Raw genomic sequence first — 14886 nt, 5'->3', positions numbered from 1 at the left:
ATGGAAATTTTAAGCAATTACAAATCAACATCCCATTCTCTGAAGCCATTGACCAAATGCCAAAGTATGCAAAGTTTATGAAGGATATTTTGACAAAGAAGAAGAGACCAGAAGAAGAAGAAGTGGTTGTACTTGATGCTCAGTGTAGTGCTATAGTTTCCCGTCTCCCTCAAAAAGCAAGAGATCCAGGACGAGTTACACTACCAGTCACAATTGGTAACCAGTATATTGGGAATGGATTGATAGATCTAGGGTCAAGCATCAATCTAATTCCTCTATCAATAGTTAAGAGATTGGGAAATATTGAGATGAAGTCAACCAAAATGACCTTACAACTAGCAGATAAGTCCACCACTCTTCCTTATGGAGTCACACAAGACATGCTAGTAAAGGTAGACAAATTCCTGTTTCCGGTAGACTTTGTTGTGATTGACATGGAAGAAGATAAAGAGTCACCTATTATCCTTGGAAGACCATTCAGAAAACAGCCAGGATGATGATAGATATTGACGATGGTATCATGAAACTAAGAGTCCAAGACGAGGAGGTATGCTTTAATCTCTTCGAAGCCATGAAACAACCTAAGGATAAAAGCGACTGCTTCCGTCTAGATGTCACCGAAGAGATAGCAATAGAAGTGGTCAGTGAGATACATCTCTCTAATCCGTTAGAAAGATCCCTTGTTGATTCTTTTAATGTGCTGACTCAAGAGGAAGAAAGGGAAATCGACGGATTTGTGAAAGAACTAGAAAAGGGAGGAAACATGAATGATAAGGATGGGAAAGTGGAAACATTAGACCCGCCAAAAGAAGTGAAGGAAACAAAGATGGAACTAAAGCTACTCCCAACTCATCTGAAATATGTTTTCTTAGATAAGGATGGAAAGAAACCAGTAGTTATTAGTTCAAAGTTGACTACACAAGAAGCAGAAAGATTACTTCAAGTCCTACAAAAGAATAAAGCTGCAATCGGATGGGTTTTGGACGATTTAAAAGGTATAAGTCCAGCATATTGTATGCACAAAATCATGTTGGAAAAAGAATTCAAACCGGTAGCTCAACCACAAAGAAGGTTAAATCCAACTATGAAAGAAGTGGTAAGAAAAGAGGTAGTCAAACTCTTGGAAGCAAGAATGATTTACCCAATTTCAGACAGCACATGGGTGAGTCCAGTACAAGTAGTGTCGAAGAAAGGAGGAATGACCGTCATTAGTAATGAGAAGAATGAATTAATACCAACAAGAACTGTCATTGGGTGGAGAATGTGCATCGATTATCGGAGACTCAATAAAGCCACGAGGAAAGATCACTTCCCTCTACCTTTCATGGATCAAATGCTTGAAAGACTATCCAGACAAAACTATTACTGTTTCCTAGATGGATACTCCGGATACAATCAGATTGTGGTCAACCCAGAAGACCATGAGAAGACAGCTTTTACATGTCCTTTTGGAATTTTTGCATACAGAAGAATGCGATTCGGATTATGTAATGCCCCAGCCACCTTTCAACGGTGTGTGCAAGCAATCTTCTCCGACCTCATTGAAAAGAGTATTGAAGTATTCATGGATGATTTTTCCGTTTTCGGAAAATCCTTTGATATTTGTCTGGCTAATCTAGATGAGGCTCTAGGAAGATGTATTGAGACCAACCTAATTCTAAATTGGGAGAAATGCCATTTCATGGTAACTGAAGGTATTTGTCATACCCCAAAATTTGCCCATCATATTTCAAAAATATTTTGACTCATATAATCTTCAAACTGCTCAAGAATCAGGCACACTCACTTATCTCCTGAACAATCAACCCACAACCAGGGTTTTGATTCTCTCAAAGTAAAATCAAGTTCTAAGACCTCAAATGGATCCCATGGCCTCTCATATGCTTCAAAGGGTCCTCATGCCAAGTTTCAAGCTCTGATTCATAAGGTTACTCAGTCAACTGCTCAAATGGCCAACAATCGACTAGTTTGACCTAAAAGTCAACTGTGGTCAAAGTACAGTCAAAACTCCTAATTTTTTGGTTAACATCAACATTCTAATGTTATATTTATCATTTGATCAAAGGTTGATCATGATTCATCAAGAAAAGTTCAAAAATCCACAAAAGTACAAAGTTACTAAATTAGGGTTTCTAGGTAAAAGTCAATGGAACTTTGACCAGCCATATCTCTCTCATACTTTCTCAGAAATTCCTCAACCAATGCTCATTCTCAAGGAAATTTGATTCTCTACAACTTTGATGTTGGGCCCAAAGTCAGGAAATGCTTCCGCATAAGAGATATGAGCCAATACATTACAGGTCCTTCTAGAAGATCGCAAAAAGCTGTTTTTTGTCAGGAGCCATATCATCAAGATAAAATATCCAAATGAAAAATATGTTCCAAAGTAGCTTGTAAAGGACATATTGAGCTTTCCAAAAAGTCCTAGATCATCTCCATATGATAAAAATTGAAGGAGATACGAGGCTCAGAAGTTGGTCGATTCTCAAGAAAAACACAAAACCCTAATTGCACAATTTGGTGTTTTTGGACTAATGGGCCTAAAGAATGGATCCTAAACATGTCTATGGGCTTTATTAACGTCCTTAAATTAATTATTTTATTTCTATCACATTTATTTTATTTATTTGAATTTTAATTCATTTAAATATTAATAAATCATGTAAAATATAAAATAATTAGTTTAAATCAAAGATCAATATTCCCAATCAAATCCAATCATCCAAATATTCTTATTTTGATAAAAAAATTCGTGGTGAATGTGATTGGAAAATATTGAACCAATATTGAGACAAAAAAAGAAAGATTTTATGCAAAAATCAAAGAAAATTTTCAAGCAAATCTCATGCTTTTTCTCCAAGTTTCTCAACCCTAATTTGATCTACTATATATCCATCTCATTCTGATCAAAAGGGGACGAAAAATTAGGTTTTTTTGGCATACAAGGGTGTTGGTGCGGTAAAGCGGCAAGCAACAAAAGTTTTGGAAATATTTATCCGGGAATTTATCGTGTCCACGGAGATTAGTGATATCAAACTGCCATTCTACAGTTTCCGTAGTTATGAGTTTGGGTTATAATGGGTTTAGACGGTAAATGCGGAAATTTAACTTATGAACACAAAATAAATTCATTCTTCAAATAGAAGAAACTATCAAGTATTGCATATAATCTACTCTTCACAAACTTAAACTTATTGACCGAATATACTCAACTTGTAACCTATCAATATTACCACATGTCAACAACATAACCCACAACATTATCTAAGTGACGATCTCTCAGACACCTAAACAACACATGAGAAATCCGAGCTTCCCGTAAATGTCGATCTCTCAGACAAACACGACCACTCAGACGCATTAAGCACTAACACTAAGTGATTATCAACCTAATCCATCTATGCAATTAAGTTAATAGAAAATCATCCTAGATAAGCATTAGAGCCCTACATCTCTATAGCAACTCAAACACACAGCAACAAAGCAACAATCTAAGACAATAATCCATAAAAATATGAAAGCAAGCTTTATATAACATCATAGTCAACAAATATACATGAGATCAAAGTATATACATAACAAAACTCACAAAAGAAACTACAAAGAGAAGAAATGGAGAAAAACCCAAAAATCTCCCGGTTTGTCGGCTCCGATTGATGAAGGATTCAACCCCGGATCATCCATTTGACAGCTCCAATGTGTCTTCTAGCATCATTCCACTCAAAAAATGCTATTGGATGGATTGGAGCTCTAAAATATCCAACCATACCTCCAAAAATGTGATTTTTCTATCTTAAAACACGTTTCTGCCGACACTGCTTCGTCCGACGACTAAAATGGTTCGCCCGGCGACTCCAGACAGAAAGTTGGCACATTTTTGGGTTGGTTGGGCTCGCCCGGCGAGCCCTTTTTTCGCCCGGCGAGACACACCAGTACAACAAAAAGTTCTGCACTGTTTCGGCCATAACTCGAGAACCGTAACTCCGATTTGCGCCCGGTTCAAAGCGTTGGAAAGCTTATTCCATGCTCTATCCAATAATGAATGAATATCAACTAAATTGATGATTTATTTTTATTTGATTTTGAGATTTATTCGACGATTTGTTGGTTCCGTCGCTCAAAATTGCGCGTTTTGAGGCCGTGTCTTTGGCACTTTATTGCTCGTGCTCCAAAAGCGACTCGATATCTACAAAATGAATAGAAAACTATCAAATGGTATATAAATGAATAAAAACTCAATTAAATCCTATTTATACAAAAAGCGGAGAATTATTCAGAGAATATAATACAAAAGAATTGATAAGTGCCACAAAACAATAGTAAAAATAACGAATTTCTGGCACTCAACAAAGGGCTAGGGTTTCAAAGTGCAAAAATAGCAAAGAAAGGTGGAATTTTCGTGCTCTTCATTCAAGGACTCTCAAGGTCAAATACTCATCTCAAATCATTCCTAAGGTAAGAGAGGGTAAGTTTATATCGTTTTTGAGCCTTTAGTGAGCCCATGATACTCACACAAAATTTACATATTCATGCATATGGTTGTGTTTCGGTATTTATCTTTACATGATATTTTAACATGATTTAATGGCATGGTTGAGTTATGGATGAAGGTTAGAGAAGATTGGAGCTTTTTTATGGAGTTTTGACGCGTGAGTTGTGAATTACCATAGTTAGGGCATGGAACACACATGCCATCGTTTTCACTGTTGCAGGGCATCCCATCCCAAGCAAACATCTTATTCGTAATCAGGGATACATTTTAATGTGAACTGGACGTTTTGGTTTTGTTTAATCTCGTTTGATGCAGGTTTCAAATCGTGAAATTCTGTTATGGAAATTGGAAGCGAAATCCGCAGCAAAAATCGAAGCAAAAACCACATATAAATCCGCAGGTATGATTGAAAGAGACGATGAATAGTGTCTTTGAATCGTTGACCGCACGCGGGAGCTTTTGATTGGCCGGACAGACTTTTCAAACTCTCTCTTCATTCTACTGAACGGTAAAAGAGTCCAATAACTCTCTCTCTCTTTTCTAATTCGTCCGTTCAGGGGAAGTGGGGCCCATGCGCGTTCCTTTTTTGACTTATGCCATTACTTTATTGTTTTATATTTATTTTGTTTAAGTTAATTAACTAACAAGAAGTAATTCCAGCGCAGGTGGTAAATAAGAGACGTCTATTCACTGACCAGTCCTGGGTTCGAACCCATGCGTGCTATTAATTTTTCTTTGAATTTTCTTTGTTACAGATTCAATGCCACACTCATATGTGAGACCATGATGCACCTTCAATCGCCACCCTCGGATCTCCCCAACGCCAAATCTAACGTCCATGGAAACGCAGCACACCGTGGACTCTCCCAGGCCAACCCCACTAGATCAAAAGCTGAGTTGTTTTTTTTTATTTTATTTTTAAATTACACAAATCTTTTATTCATCTATTCATTTATTTTTTGTTATTTTTTCTATATTAATATTTTTGTTTAAATCATCTTTTTTAGTAAAATAATATTTTCATACCGTTTGAATTTATTTAATCGAAGATTCGATTTTCCTCATAATAATAAAAATAATGGTTTTATAAAGCTATAAAGAATTATTGTTGGTTGTACATATTTTCTTATCATTTGTTTCAAACCCTGATTTTATCATGATCACTAATCACTGGTAGGTGTTATCCACTAACGCATTTTTAAGCCTTGTAAACCTTTTGGGTCACAATAAGTTTTCTTAAATAACCCTTTTAGGTTCAGGATTAGGGTTTGTAAATTTTTAGGGTTTGTAATCCATTAGGGTTAGATCAGTTAATGCAATAACCGTTTTCCCTCTTTGTGCAAATTTTCAGGGTTACCTCAAGATCCTCCGATTACGCGCCATATCGAATCGAAAGCTAAGTTTTTTAATTCTTTTCCTATTTAAATATTATTTTACTTTTATTTTTGCCTTTTGCCCAAAATAGGGTTTACTTCAAATAGTCAATGAATCTCTCCTACACTCACCCTTATTATTTTCTGTTTAATTCTTAGATGTTCAGAGTCAATCGAAGGTTCGAGGAAGATCAAGGCTCAAGATAAAGATAATTAAATTAATGATTCATATTTCTTATTTTCTTCTTTAATTCCCCCGTCCCCGCAGGTGTTTATTGTAATGGCGTATGAACTTTTATTTTTCTGCCTTTAATTTCTGCAATTTTAAACTGCGTGGTTAGTAACCCTAGGGAGTGCAAGATTATTAATTAATCTAGAATCACCTAATTACAAGATAAATATCATCGAAGTTAACCACGTGATTGTTTTTGCACCCACACACCTTTAGGGTAATCCCTCTTGTTGACTTTGTTGCCTGTTGCCTTATAATTCTGTTGCCTCTAAATATGCTAAATAGTCAAAGTCCCTCGATTCCGAGGATACCTAAAGCAATGTTGCCTTTAAAGTTATTGAAACTCCCTCGAGGTTGCCTTATAAAAATATAACGATTGTCCCAATTGCTAAGGTATCCTCGCCTGTTGCCTAAAGGTTAAATGACTATTTTATCCTTCCCTTAGGCCACCTGCCCTCTTTATGGCATGGGACAGTCTTGTGGCGAACGATTATTCTCGATGACCCTTAAACATCCAATTGAAAGACTTCCTGCCCTCTCATGGTATGGATAGACCCTTTCGCCCTGAAAAGCTAAAAGAACAAATTTCTAAACTTAGGGTAGTTGCTATTAATTGCTTGCTCTTTTTCAAATTCAAATTCAAATTCAAACTCTTTTTTCCACTAATTTTCAAATACTTTTCAAAAAGACTACGCTTATTTACAAGCTAAAGTTCTTATTCAAATTTCTATTCACACTCCACTTTTCAAACAATTCAAACATTTTTGAAAATAAAGTGAGCTAAGCAATTAAGAGCCCATGGATGACCATGGATGCAAAGGGTGCCTTACACCTTCCCTTTGCATAACTTACCCCCCGAACTCAAAATCTTTTTATAAGGTCTTTTCCTGTTCTTTTAGCCTTTCCTAAAATTGGATAAAATAAAAGTCGGTGGCGACTCTTGCTTACCGCGACATTTCAATAAAGTCAGTTCACCGTATTACAGAACTGGCGACTCTGTTGGGGATGCTTTCGATTAAAAAGAGGGGTTACCTTAAAGTTTAGGATTCACTTTAAAATTGTTTGATTTGTCTGCTTTATATTTCAAAGGCTGTTTTGGGTATTTACTTGTGTGAAAGATCCTAACCCGGATCTGAGAACCTTAGGTAAATGGCATGAGACCAAGGAGACTGCACAACGTATACTGATGTGGTTGATATGGTGGCCATCGTTAGTGTGACACATTGGTTTGTCCTGGTGTTCCTTGGGATCCGACTTGAGGAAACACTTGGCTTCTGCGTTGTGTCATTAAGCACTAATTTGCCCTTAGAACCCTAGTTGAACTTGACTTTGGCCTATTAGAAAGTAGCGAGATAGCTGGCTTTGGTTCCGACTGAAGTTGGTTGATACTCAAAGCTACACTCATATGGACTGGACATTCAGGACCTTCTCGGTTGGCGATTCAATTGCCGAACTGAGATAAGCGCCATCGAGAAAGGTCAATGATATGAGCTCCCTAGAACCCGATCTTTATATAGGACAGGTTGAACCAACTTAACTTCAGTGGGGAGGGTACTTACCTACAAACTTCACACAAGTCTTTAAACCTAAGGGCACTTGTGTGACTTGTTTGTGTTTGCTACTAACCTTTGTTTCCTTGCAGGTTTTGTTAAAGGACTTGCTCGTCCTTACTATCTTATGCTTTGCCTGATGCATTGCATTCGCATAACATCATGACATCATAAGCATAACATGATTTAACTAACCCTTTCAAGGATCTTATGGATTTAGGGCGCACAATTTCAGGTACTCTTATCAGGGACTAAATTCCTAGTAAGGGGCAAGAGGATTTATTTTCCTCCGGCCACATACCTTCCAATTCAGAGACTCAGTACCTATCAAGGGGCAAGAGGATTTATTTTCCTCTAGCCACATACCTTCCAATTCAGAAGTGTCCCGAATCAGAGGCGATGACCCACTCGATATGGTGAGCTTGATTCTCAAAGAAAGACGTTCAAAGACAAAATTCATAATTCTTCAGACAAAGACGCGACCAAATCATTTTTTAATGTTGCTAACTAAATTCCTAAAGATCCTTGAAAATATTGCATTTGCATTCATAACATCGCATAACGGGTTTCTTACAATAGGTCTCTCATCCTCCCTCGCTGTTTATTTCAGCATCATGGATCTCGAGCAATCAGTCAAAAATCTTCAGGCTCAGAACAACCAGTTCCAAGAAATGATCCTTAACTTGGCCAAGGGGCAAGAAGAATTGAAGGCACTTCTGATCGAGAAGGAGAAGAATCAACATAAGCATCAAGGTGGTCAAGATAATTGGAAATCCAAACTTAAGCAAGCAGTTACTCCGTTGCACATGCCGCTGTCTCGAGTTTTGCAACAACTGCTCAATCAAAACTCGATAACTCTATTGCCTCCATATTCATTTCCTATCCCGAACAGTCCTGGTCATGATACAGAGGATTGTTGGCAATTGAAGCGCAAGATTCAAGACCTCATTGATGACAAGATCATTGACTTTAACTCACCTAAGAAGCCTTACATGGCTAACAATGTGTACAATCTGAAAGGTCGTAATGAACGCAACCAATCTGTGGGGGCAATTCTGATCTCCGCACCGGCGCCACAACAAAGTCGTCTAAACAAGCAAGGCACGCCTAAGCGTCAGTTCACAAAGATCAATATGTCACTGGCTCAGGTATTGCAACATCTGCTAAAGGAAAACTTGATTACTATAAAGGATCCTCCCATGAAACCCAACACTTCCGCTCCTAGCTATAAGCCCGATACTTGTTTGCTCAGGTATTGCATCACTTTGGGTGTTATTTGTGCAGATATTGAAGTTGAGAAGTCAAGACGAAGAAACATGCAGGCGTAGAGCTTCTGGAGAGGAGGAATCACAAAGAAGGAAGGTAAAACAAAGGCCGAGCAGCGCCAATAAGGGGTGAGATGCGCCATCCCCTCTGACTTGGGTTCGGGCCGCGCCAATACGTGCCGAGGCACGGTGGCTGCGTTACAAGGATAAATTATTATAAATAGAAGCACTAATCCTCATAAGAGGGAGATCCTTGGTGAATGAAATTCAGAGAGCAATCCTATTCCAGAGCAAACAACAACTTCCGACGGAGAATTCAACATCAATTGAAGATATTCCCTTGATGAAGATGAATCCTTCCATGAAACCTTGTGTGTTCTTCATGGCTATGGAGAGCTAAACCCCATTGTGTTGAGTTTAAGGTAGTAGTTAACCTATGAAGATGCAATTACTTGATTAATTCCTGTGAAAAATTGTTTAAGTTTTATTATCAATGAAAAACCTTGCTTTTATTTTATATCATTGTTGAACTATCAATCGAGAGATAGGGTTTATACTTTTGACCTAGGTTTTTACATTGACTTGTTGATTAATACTCAGAGATGAGATTTTGAAGAAGTTTTCATAAATCATCACGGTTAATTCCCTTTATCTTTATAGTTATTTTGAGAGATCGAATATCATACCGGTAGAGGTGGTTCTAGATTGATTATTAGACATAATATCAGTTTTGAGAATGAATGAAGATAATAACTTAGATAATGTTCACTTGTGGATTAATTGATTATTTCATATGAATAGGTTGATGAACCCTAGAACTCAACATATTCTTTCACCATTGTTATTCGTCTTTGAGCTTTGTTTTTATCATTTAATTATTATTCTGTTAATTGCAAATTGAAATCAAACAAGCAAAACCAATACTTTTCACTAACTCATTATAATTCGACTATAGAACGGCAGCAATATTACTCAGTCTCTGTGGATACGATATATTAGAAAATATTTACCCAAAATACTTTCAACAATTATCCGACGCATGATTTGGAGTTGGCCGCCGTTGTGTTTGTTATGAAACTTTGGAGGCACTATTTGTTTGGATCAATGTTTGATGTGTATAGTGATCACAAGAGTTTGAAGTATTTGTTTAATCATAAAGAGTTGAATATGAGGCAAAGAAGATGGTTGGAATTCTTGAAAGATTATGATTTTGGCTTGAATTATCATCCTGGAAAAGCGAATGTTGTAGCCGATGCATTGAGTAGGAAATCATTACATATGTCTATGTTGATGGTGCGGGAGATGGAATTATTGGAACAATTTCGAGATTTGAGTTCGGTTTGTGAAGCGACGTCTTCGTGTGTTAAGCTTGGTATGTCGAAGCTTACTTGTGGTATTCTTGATGAGATTAGAGAAGGTCAGAGATCGGATTTGAAATTGGTCGACATGATGCCATTGATTAATCAAGGAAAAGGTGGTGACTTTAGGATTGATGAGAATGGTGTCATGAGATGTCGTGATCGAGTTTGTATTCCGGATGTTGCGGATTTGAGAAGGAGGATTCCTGAGGAAGGACATCGAAGTGGTTTGAGTATTCATCCTGGTGCTACTAAGTTGTATCAAGATTTGAGAAAATTATTTTGGTGGCAAGGTATGAAGAAGGATATAACAGAATTTATTTATTCATGTTTGACTTGTTAGGAGTCAAAGATTGAACATCAAAAACTGTCTGGTTTAATGCAACCGTTGTCTATTCCCGAGTGGAAGTAGGATAGCATTTCTATGGATTTTGTTTCGGGTTTGCCGAGAACGTCGAGTAATTGTGAAGCGATTTGAGTCATTGTGGATAGATTGACAAAATCTGCTCATTTTATTCGAATGAGGATGGATTATTCGATGGAGAGACTTGCGGAGCTATACATCAAGAGGATTGTTTGTTTGCATGGTATTCCGTCGAGTATTATTTCAGATAGAGATCTGAGGTTTACTTCGAGATTTTAGGAAGGTTTGCAAAGTGCTTTGGGTACTAAGTTGCGTTTGAGTTTGGCGTATCATCTGCAAACCGATGGTCAAATGGAGAGGACGATTCAGTCACTTGAAGATATTTTGAGGTCTTGTGTTTTGGAACAAGGAGGAAATTGGGATAGTTTCTTGCCTTTGATTGTGTTTACTTATCACAATAGTTTCCATTCGAGTATTGAAATGGCACCTTTTGAAGCTTTGTATAGTCGAAGGTTTAAAGCTCCTTTATGTTGGTATGAATCTGGAGAAAGTGTTGTAGTTGGACCCGAGTTAGTTCAATAGACTACGGATAAGATTAAGATTATTCAAGAGAAGATGAAGGCTTCTCTGAGTCGTCAGAAGAGTTACCATGATAAGAGGAGGAAGACACTTGAGTTCGAGAAGGATGAACATGTGTTTCTTCGAATTACGCCGGTAACAGGTGTTGGTAGGGATTTGAAGTCGCGTAAGTTGACGCCGCATTTTATTGGTCCTTATCAGATTTCTGAAAGGATAGGTGAGGTGGCATATCAGATTGCAATGCCACCGTCGCTTTCTATTTTGCATGATGTGTTCCATGTGTCTCAATTGAGGAGGTACATTGCTTTGGTAAAAGTGATATGGGTGGAGTGGCCGATGGCAATATCACTTAGGAACTCGAGGGATGTTACACCAGGGACAACCTACACTAACTGAGGTCTAAAACAAACTCTAAAAGTGATATTTTTCTCTTTAAAAAAAAGTATTAAAAAATTATTTAAAATTAAATTTTCAAAATTTTTAAGACGTAATATCGTTTATTAAATAATTATAATCAATGTTATTTAACATTTATTTTTCAATCAATAACAAATCTAATTTATTTAATCTTTGTTGTGAGTATAAAATAAGATTTTATTAATTTTAATTTTTATACTAAAACAATAGTTATATGAATTTTTAACTTTATTCTATAAATAATAAAAATATTTGAAAAAGAATCACATCTCAATAAATGCAAAGATTAATCAAGCCCAATTTTATGGTAGAATATCGGTTCAAAAGATATGATATGTTAAAAGGTTTAAATATGATGATCTAACATAATGTTTAAATGGTATGGGTCGTTAAACGTTTATATGCAATGATCCATCATAAGGTTCAAATTATACGAGTTGTTAAAGGTCTAAAGTAGACCTTGCATAATAAAATTTTATTATGGGGTGTCTCATATAACACTTTATATATGGAAATACTTAATTTTTAGAATTTTCAAATTTTATTATGATGTACCACATAATTCTTTATATATTAGAATATTTAATATAAAAATATTTAATATTTAGAAAAGTTTTTTATTGCAATAATTAAAGTTAAATAGTCTTAATAATTGATGTTAATGTTTTTCCTAATTTATTATCTTTCAGGCTAAGTTTGTATACAATTTTATTGAAATAACTTTTTTTTAAATAATTAAAATAAAGGCAAAATATTTTTTTTGTCCCTTATGATAACTTCGAGTTCATTTTGGTCACTTAACTTTAAAAAATGTCATATTAGTCCCTTAATTCTTCAAAATATGTCATTTTAGTCTTTTTGTCCCATTAACGACGGAAAAACTCAAAAATTGGTCGCTAAATCGGTCGCTAATATGATAACAAGGATTAAAATGATACCTTTTGAAGAGTTAAATGATCAATATTACACTTTTTAAGTTAAGGGACAAAATGAACTCCGAGGTTAATATAAGAATTGGAATATCTCTGATATTATATGGAGCATTAAAGTTCTCGTTTGGAAGTGGTCGTTTTCAGAGAAATTAGGTGTGACAATTGCAGTTTTTATGAGTTCTGCAAGGATCCTTTGCATTTCTTACGTCAAATACCAATTGATATGTAATTTTTCTGGTTTTGATTTCGGGTTGCTCCCGTCTTTTGTATATGGGATTGAGTATCCCTAGTACTCCCTTAATCTAATCATTGATTAAAAAGAAAAACATAAGGGACTAAAAAAATATTTTTCCTAAAATAAACTATTTCTACTTCCTCATTTTCATTTTCACTTGCACTTGCACTTATATTATTAACTTGTTCAATGAATGAACAACCAACTTGTATTATCAAATTTACTTTCTTATTTTTGTTAAATAAATTTATCTAAAATATCTTTTTGTGATTCAATCAAAACTTTAATTTTTTTATAGAGTCAAATAATCTGATTTATATTTTTAAGTTAACATTGGTAATTTTCAAAATAAAAACAACTCAAATTAACAATTAAACAAACTAGACTATATATCTATAATTTACTAAATGAATTGTTAAAATAAAAATAAAATAAACAAAAAATAGTCAAATTAAAAAATTAAATTAAATTTAGAGGTAAAAGAATAGAAAAACCAAGAGTAAAAATAGAATAACCACGATAAAAATAGAGAGAGAATTCATATATTAAAGAAGAAAATTTAAAAATCTTGTAGAACAGCGGAAGGATAGAGAACCACCGAAGAACGGCGAACCACTAGAGTTTACAAATTCAAATGAAAAAAATTACAAAGGAACAAAGAAATAGATGCACTAAAATTAGATGGTTTAGTGATTGTTAGATGTTTCTTTTTTAATCAAATCTGAATGTTAGAGGCTTTTCAATGGATGCACTAAAGTCTGAATGTTAAAAGTTTTTTAATGGATGCACTAAAGCTTGACAGAGCTAATAATTCTATTTGATGACAAAGTTAAAGTTAGAGTGTTAGAAAATGTATATAACTTTTTGGAAATGTTAAAGAATGTTAACTTTTGGAACCCTTGAGATAATTTACTCAACCTCTATTAGCATTTATTTTTGTGATACCATATCACACATGATTATTGATGTATAATTTTCAAAATCCTCTTAACGTGGATATATGTCAATAAAATATAACATGTTTTAAAAAAATTTAATCCATTTTTTCAATGGATAGAAAGCAATACATATGAGAAAACAATGTAACTGGGCATATTGGACATGAAAAACGTGAGAGTTTGAACTTACTTTAGTATTTACCTACTTGGTTGGTAGAAACATAATGGTGAATGATTTAATTTGAATATCATAAAAATAAAATAAGTGGTACCATGTTCCTAGATCATGTGACTCAATTGAAGTGAGAACTATTTGGTTTTGTTTGAAAAATGGAGAGGTAACCCTACTGTAATATCTTTGGTGAAAAAATAATAAGTGAGGACTATTTAATCATTTTTGATGAAAATTTATCTTGATTTTCTCTATTTCCTATACATAAGTATTTAACTTGGGACTGATGAATATTTTTACTTTAACCTGAGAGAAAAAGTTGTATATCTTGACTACTTCTAGGATTGATACCAAAACTTTAAATTAAAAATATTAATTAATTATTTATAGTTTGAGCTTTGGTTTTTTCCACCTTACATGATCACATAATCATTGAATATTTTTTTCTTTAAAATGATTACTGAACTTCCAAACTTATTATTACATATTTTTAATTTTATAATTATTATAAATTAGAAATAGGAAATATTAAAATAAATTTTGTAACTTATAAAAAATATATAACAAGAAATGTTATTAATAAAAAACTCTTCATATAAATATATTAATATTAAGATATTCCGAAATTTTTAGTTCAGTCGAGATATCTCTTTCAGTGTTAGTCGAGATGGTGATATTTGAGGTGCAGGAATGTCCTTAATCAACAAGGAGCCGAGTTGTTGCCTGTGTGCCATAGTCGTGCAGAATTACAGAGTAGAACACCTAGCTCGGTCCTTGGTACATGTCGGATAGCTGAGTTGGTAGCTCAACGTAATAGTTAAGAATCAGTCCTAGAGTCGTAAGAAGGTCACAAAAGTGATGGTGGAACCGTTAAAGAACATGACTGGTGGCAATTATGGCGACATCAGATGTTATCTCAAGCATTTAAGCATGTGTAGACGAAGGAGAGGCTCATTATGACCAAAGGATTGAAACACAT

The 14886-nt window shown here is 34.9% G+C and overlaps 1 protein-coding gene across 1 annotated transcript; it reads left to right on the top strand.

Annotated features, from left to right (window-relative positions):
* Positions 1-493: 493 nt before the first annotated feature.
* LOC131597802 (uncharacterized) lies at positions 494-5279 on the top strand. The gene is made up of 3 exons (XM_058870468.1): positions 494-1684; positions 4808-4892; positions 5248-5279. The coding sequence occupies exons 1-3, from the start codon at positions 494-496 to the stop codon at positions 5277-5279; spliced, it is 1308 nt and encodes a 435-aa protein (XP_058726451.1).
* The last annotated feature ends 9607 nt before the right edge of the window (positions 5280-14886 follow it).

The sequence above is a fragment of the Vicia villosa genome, linkage group LG4, assembly GCF_029867415.1.
Source record: "Vicia villosa cultivar HV-30 ecotype Madison, WI linkage group LG4, Vvil1.0, whole genome shotgun sequence".
Classification (NCBI taxonomy): Eukaryota; Viridiplantae; Streptophyta; class Magnoliopsida; order Fabales; family Fabaceae; genus Vicia; species Vicia villosa.
Note: the sequence above shows the minus strand (reverse complement) of the source record. Positions and strands in the feature narration are given on the sequence as shown.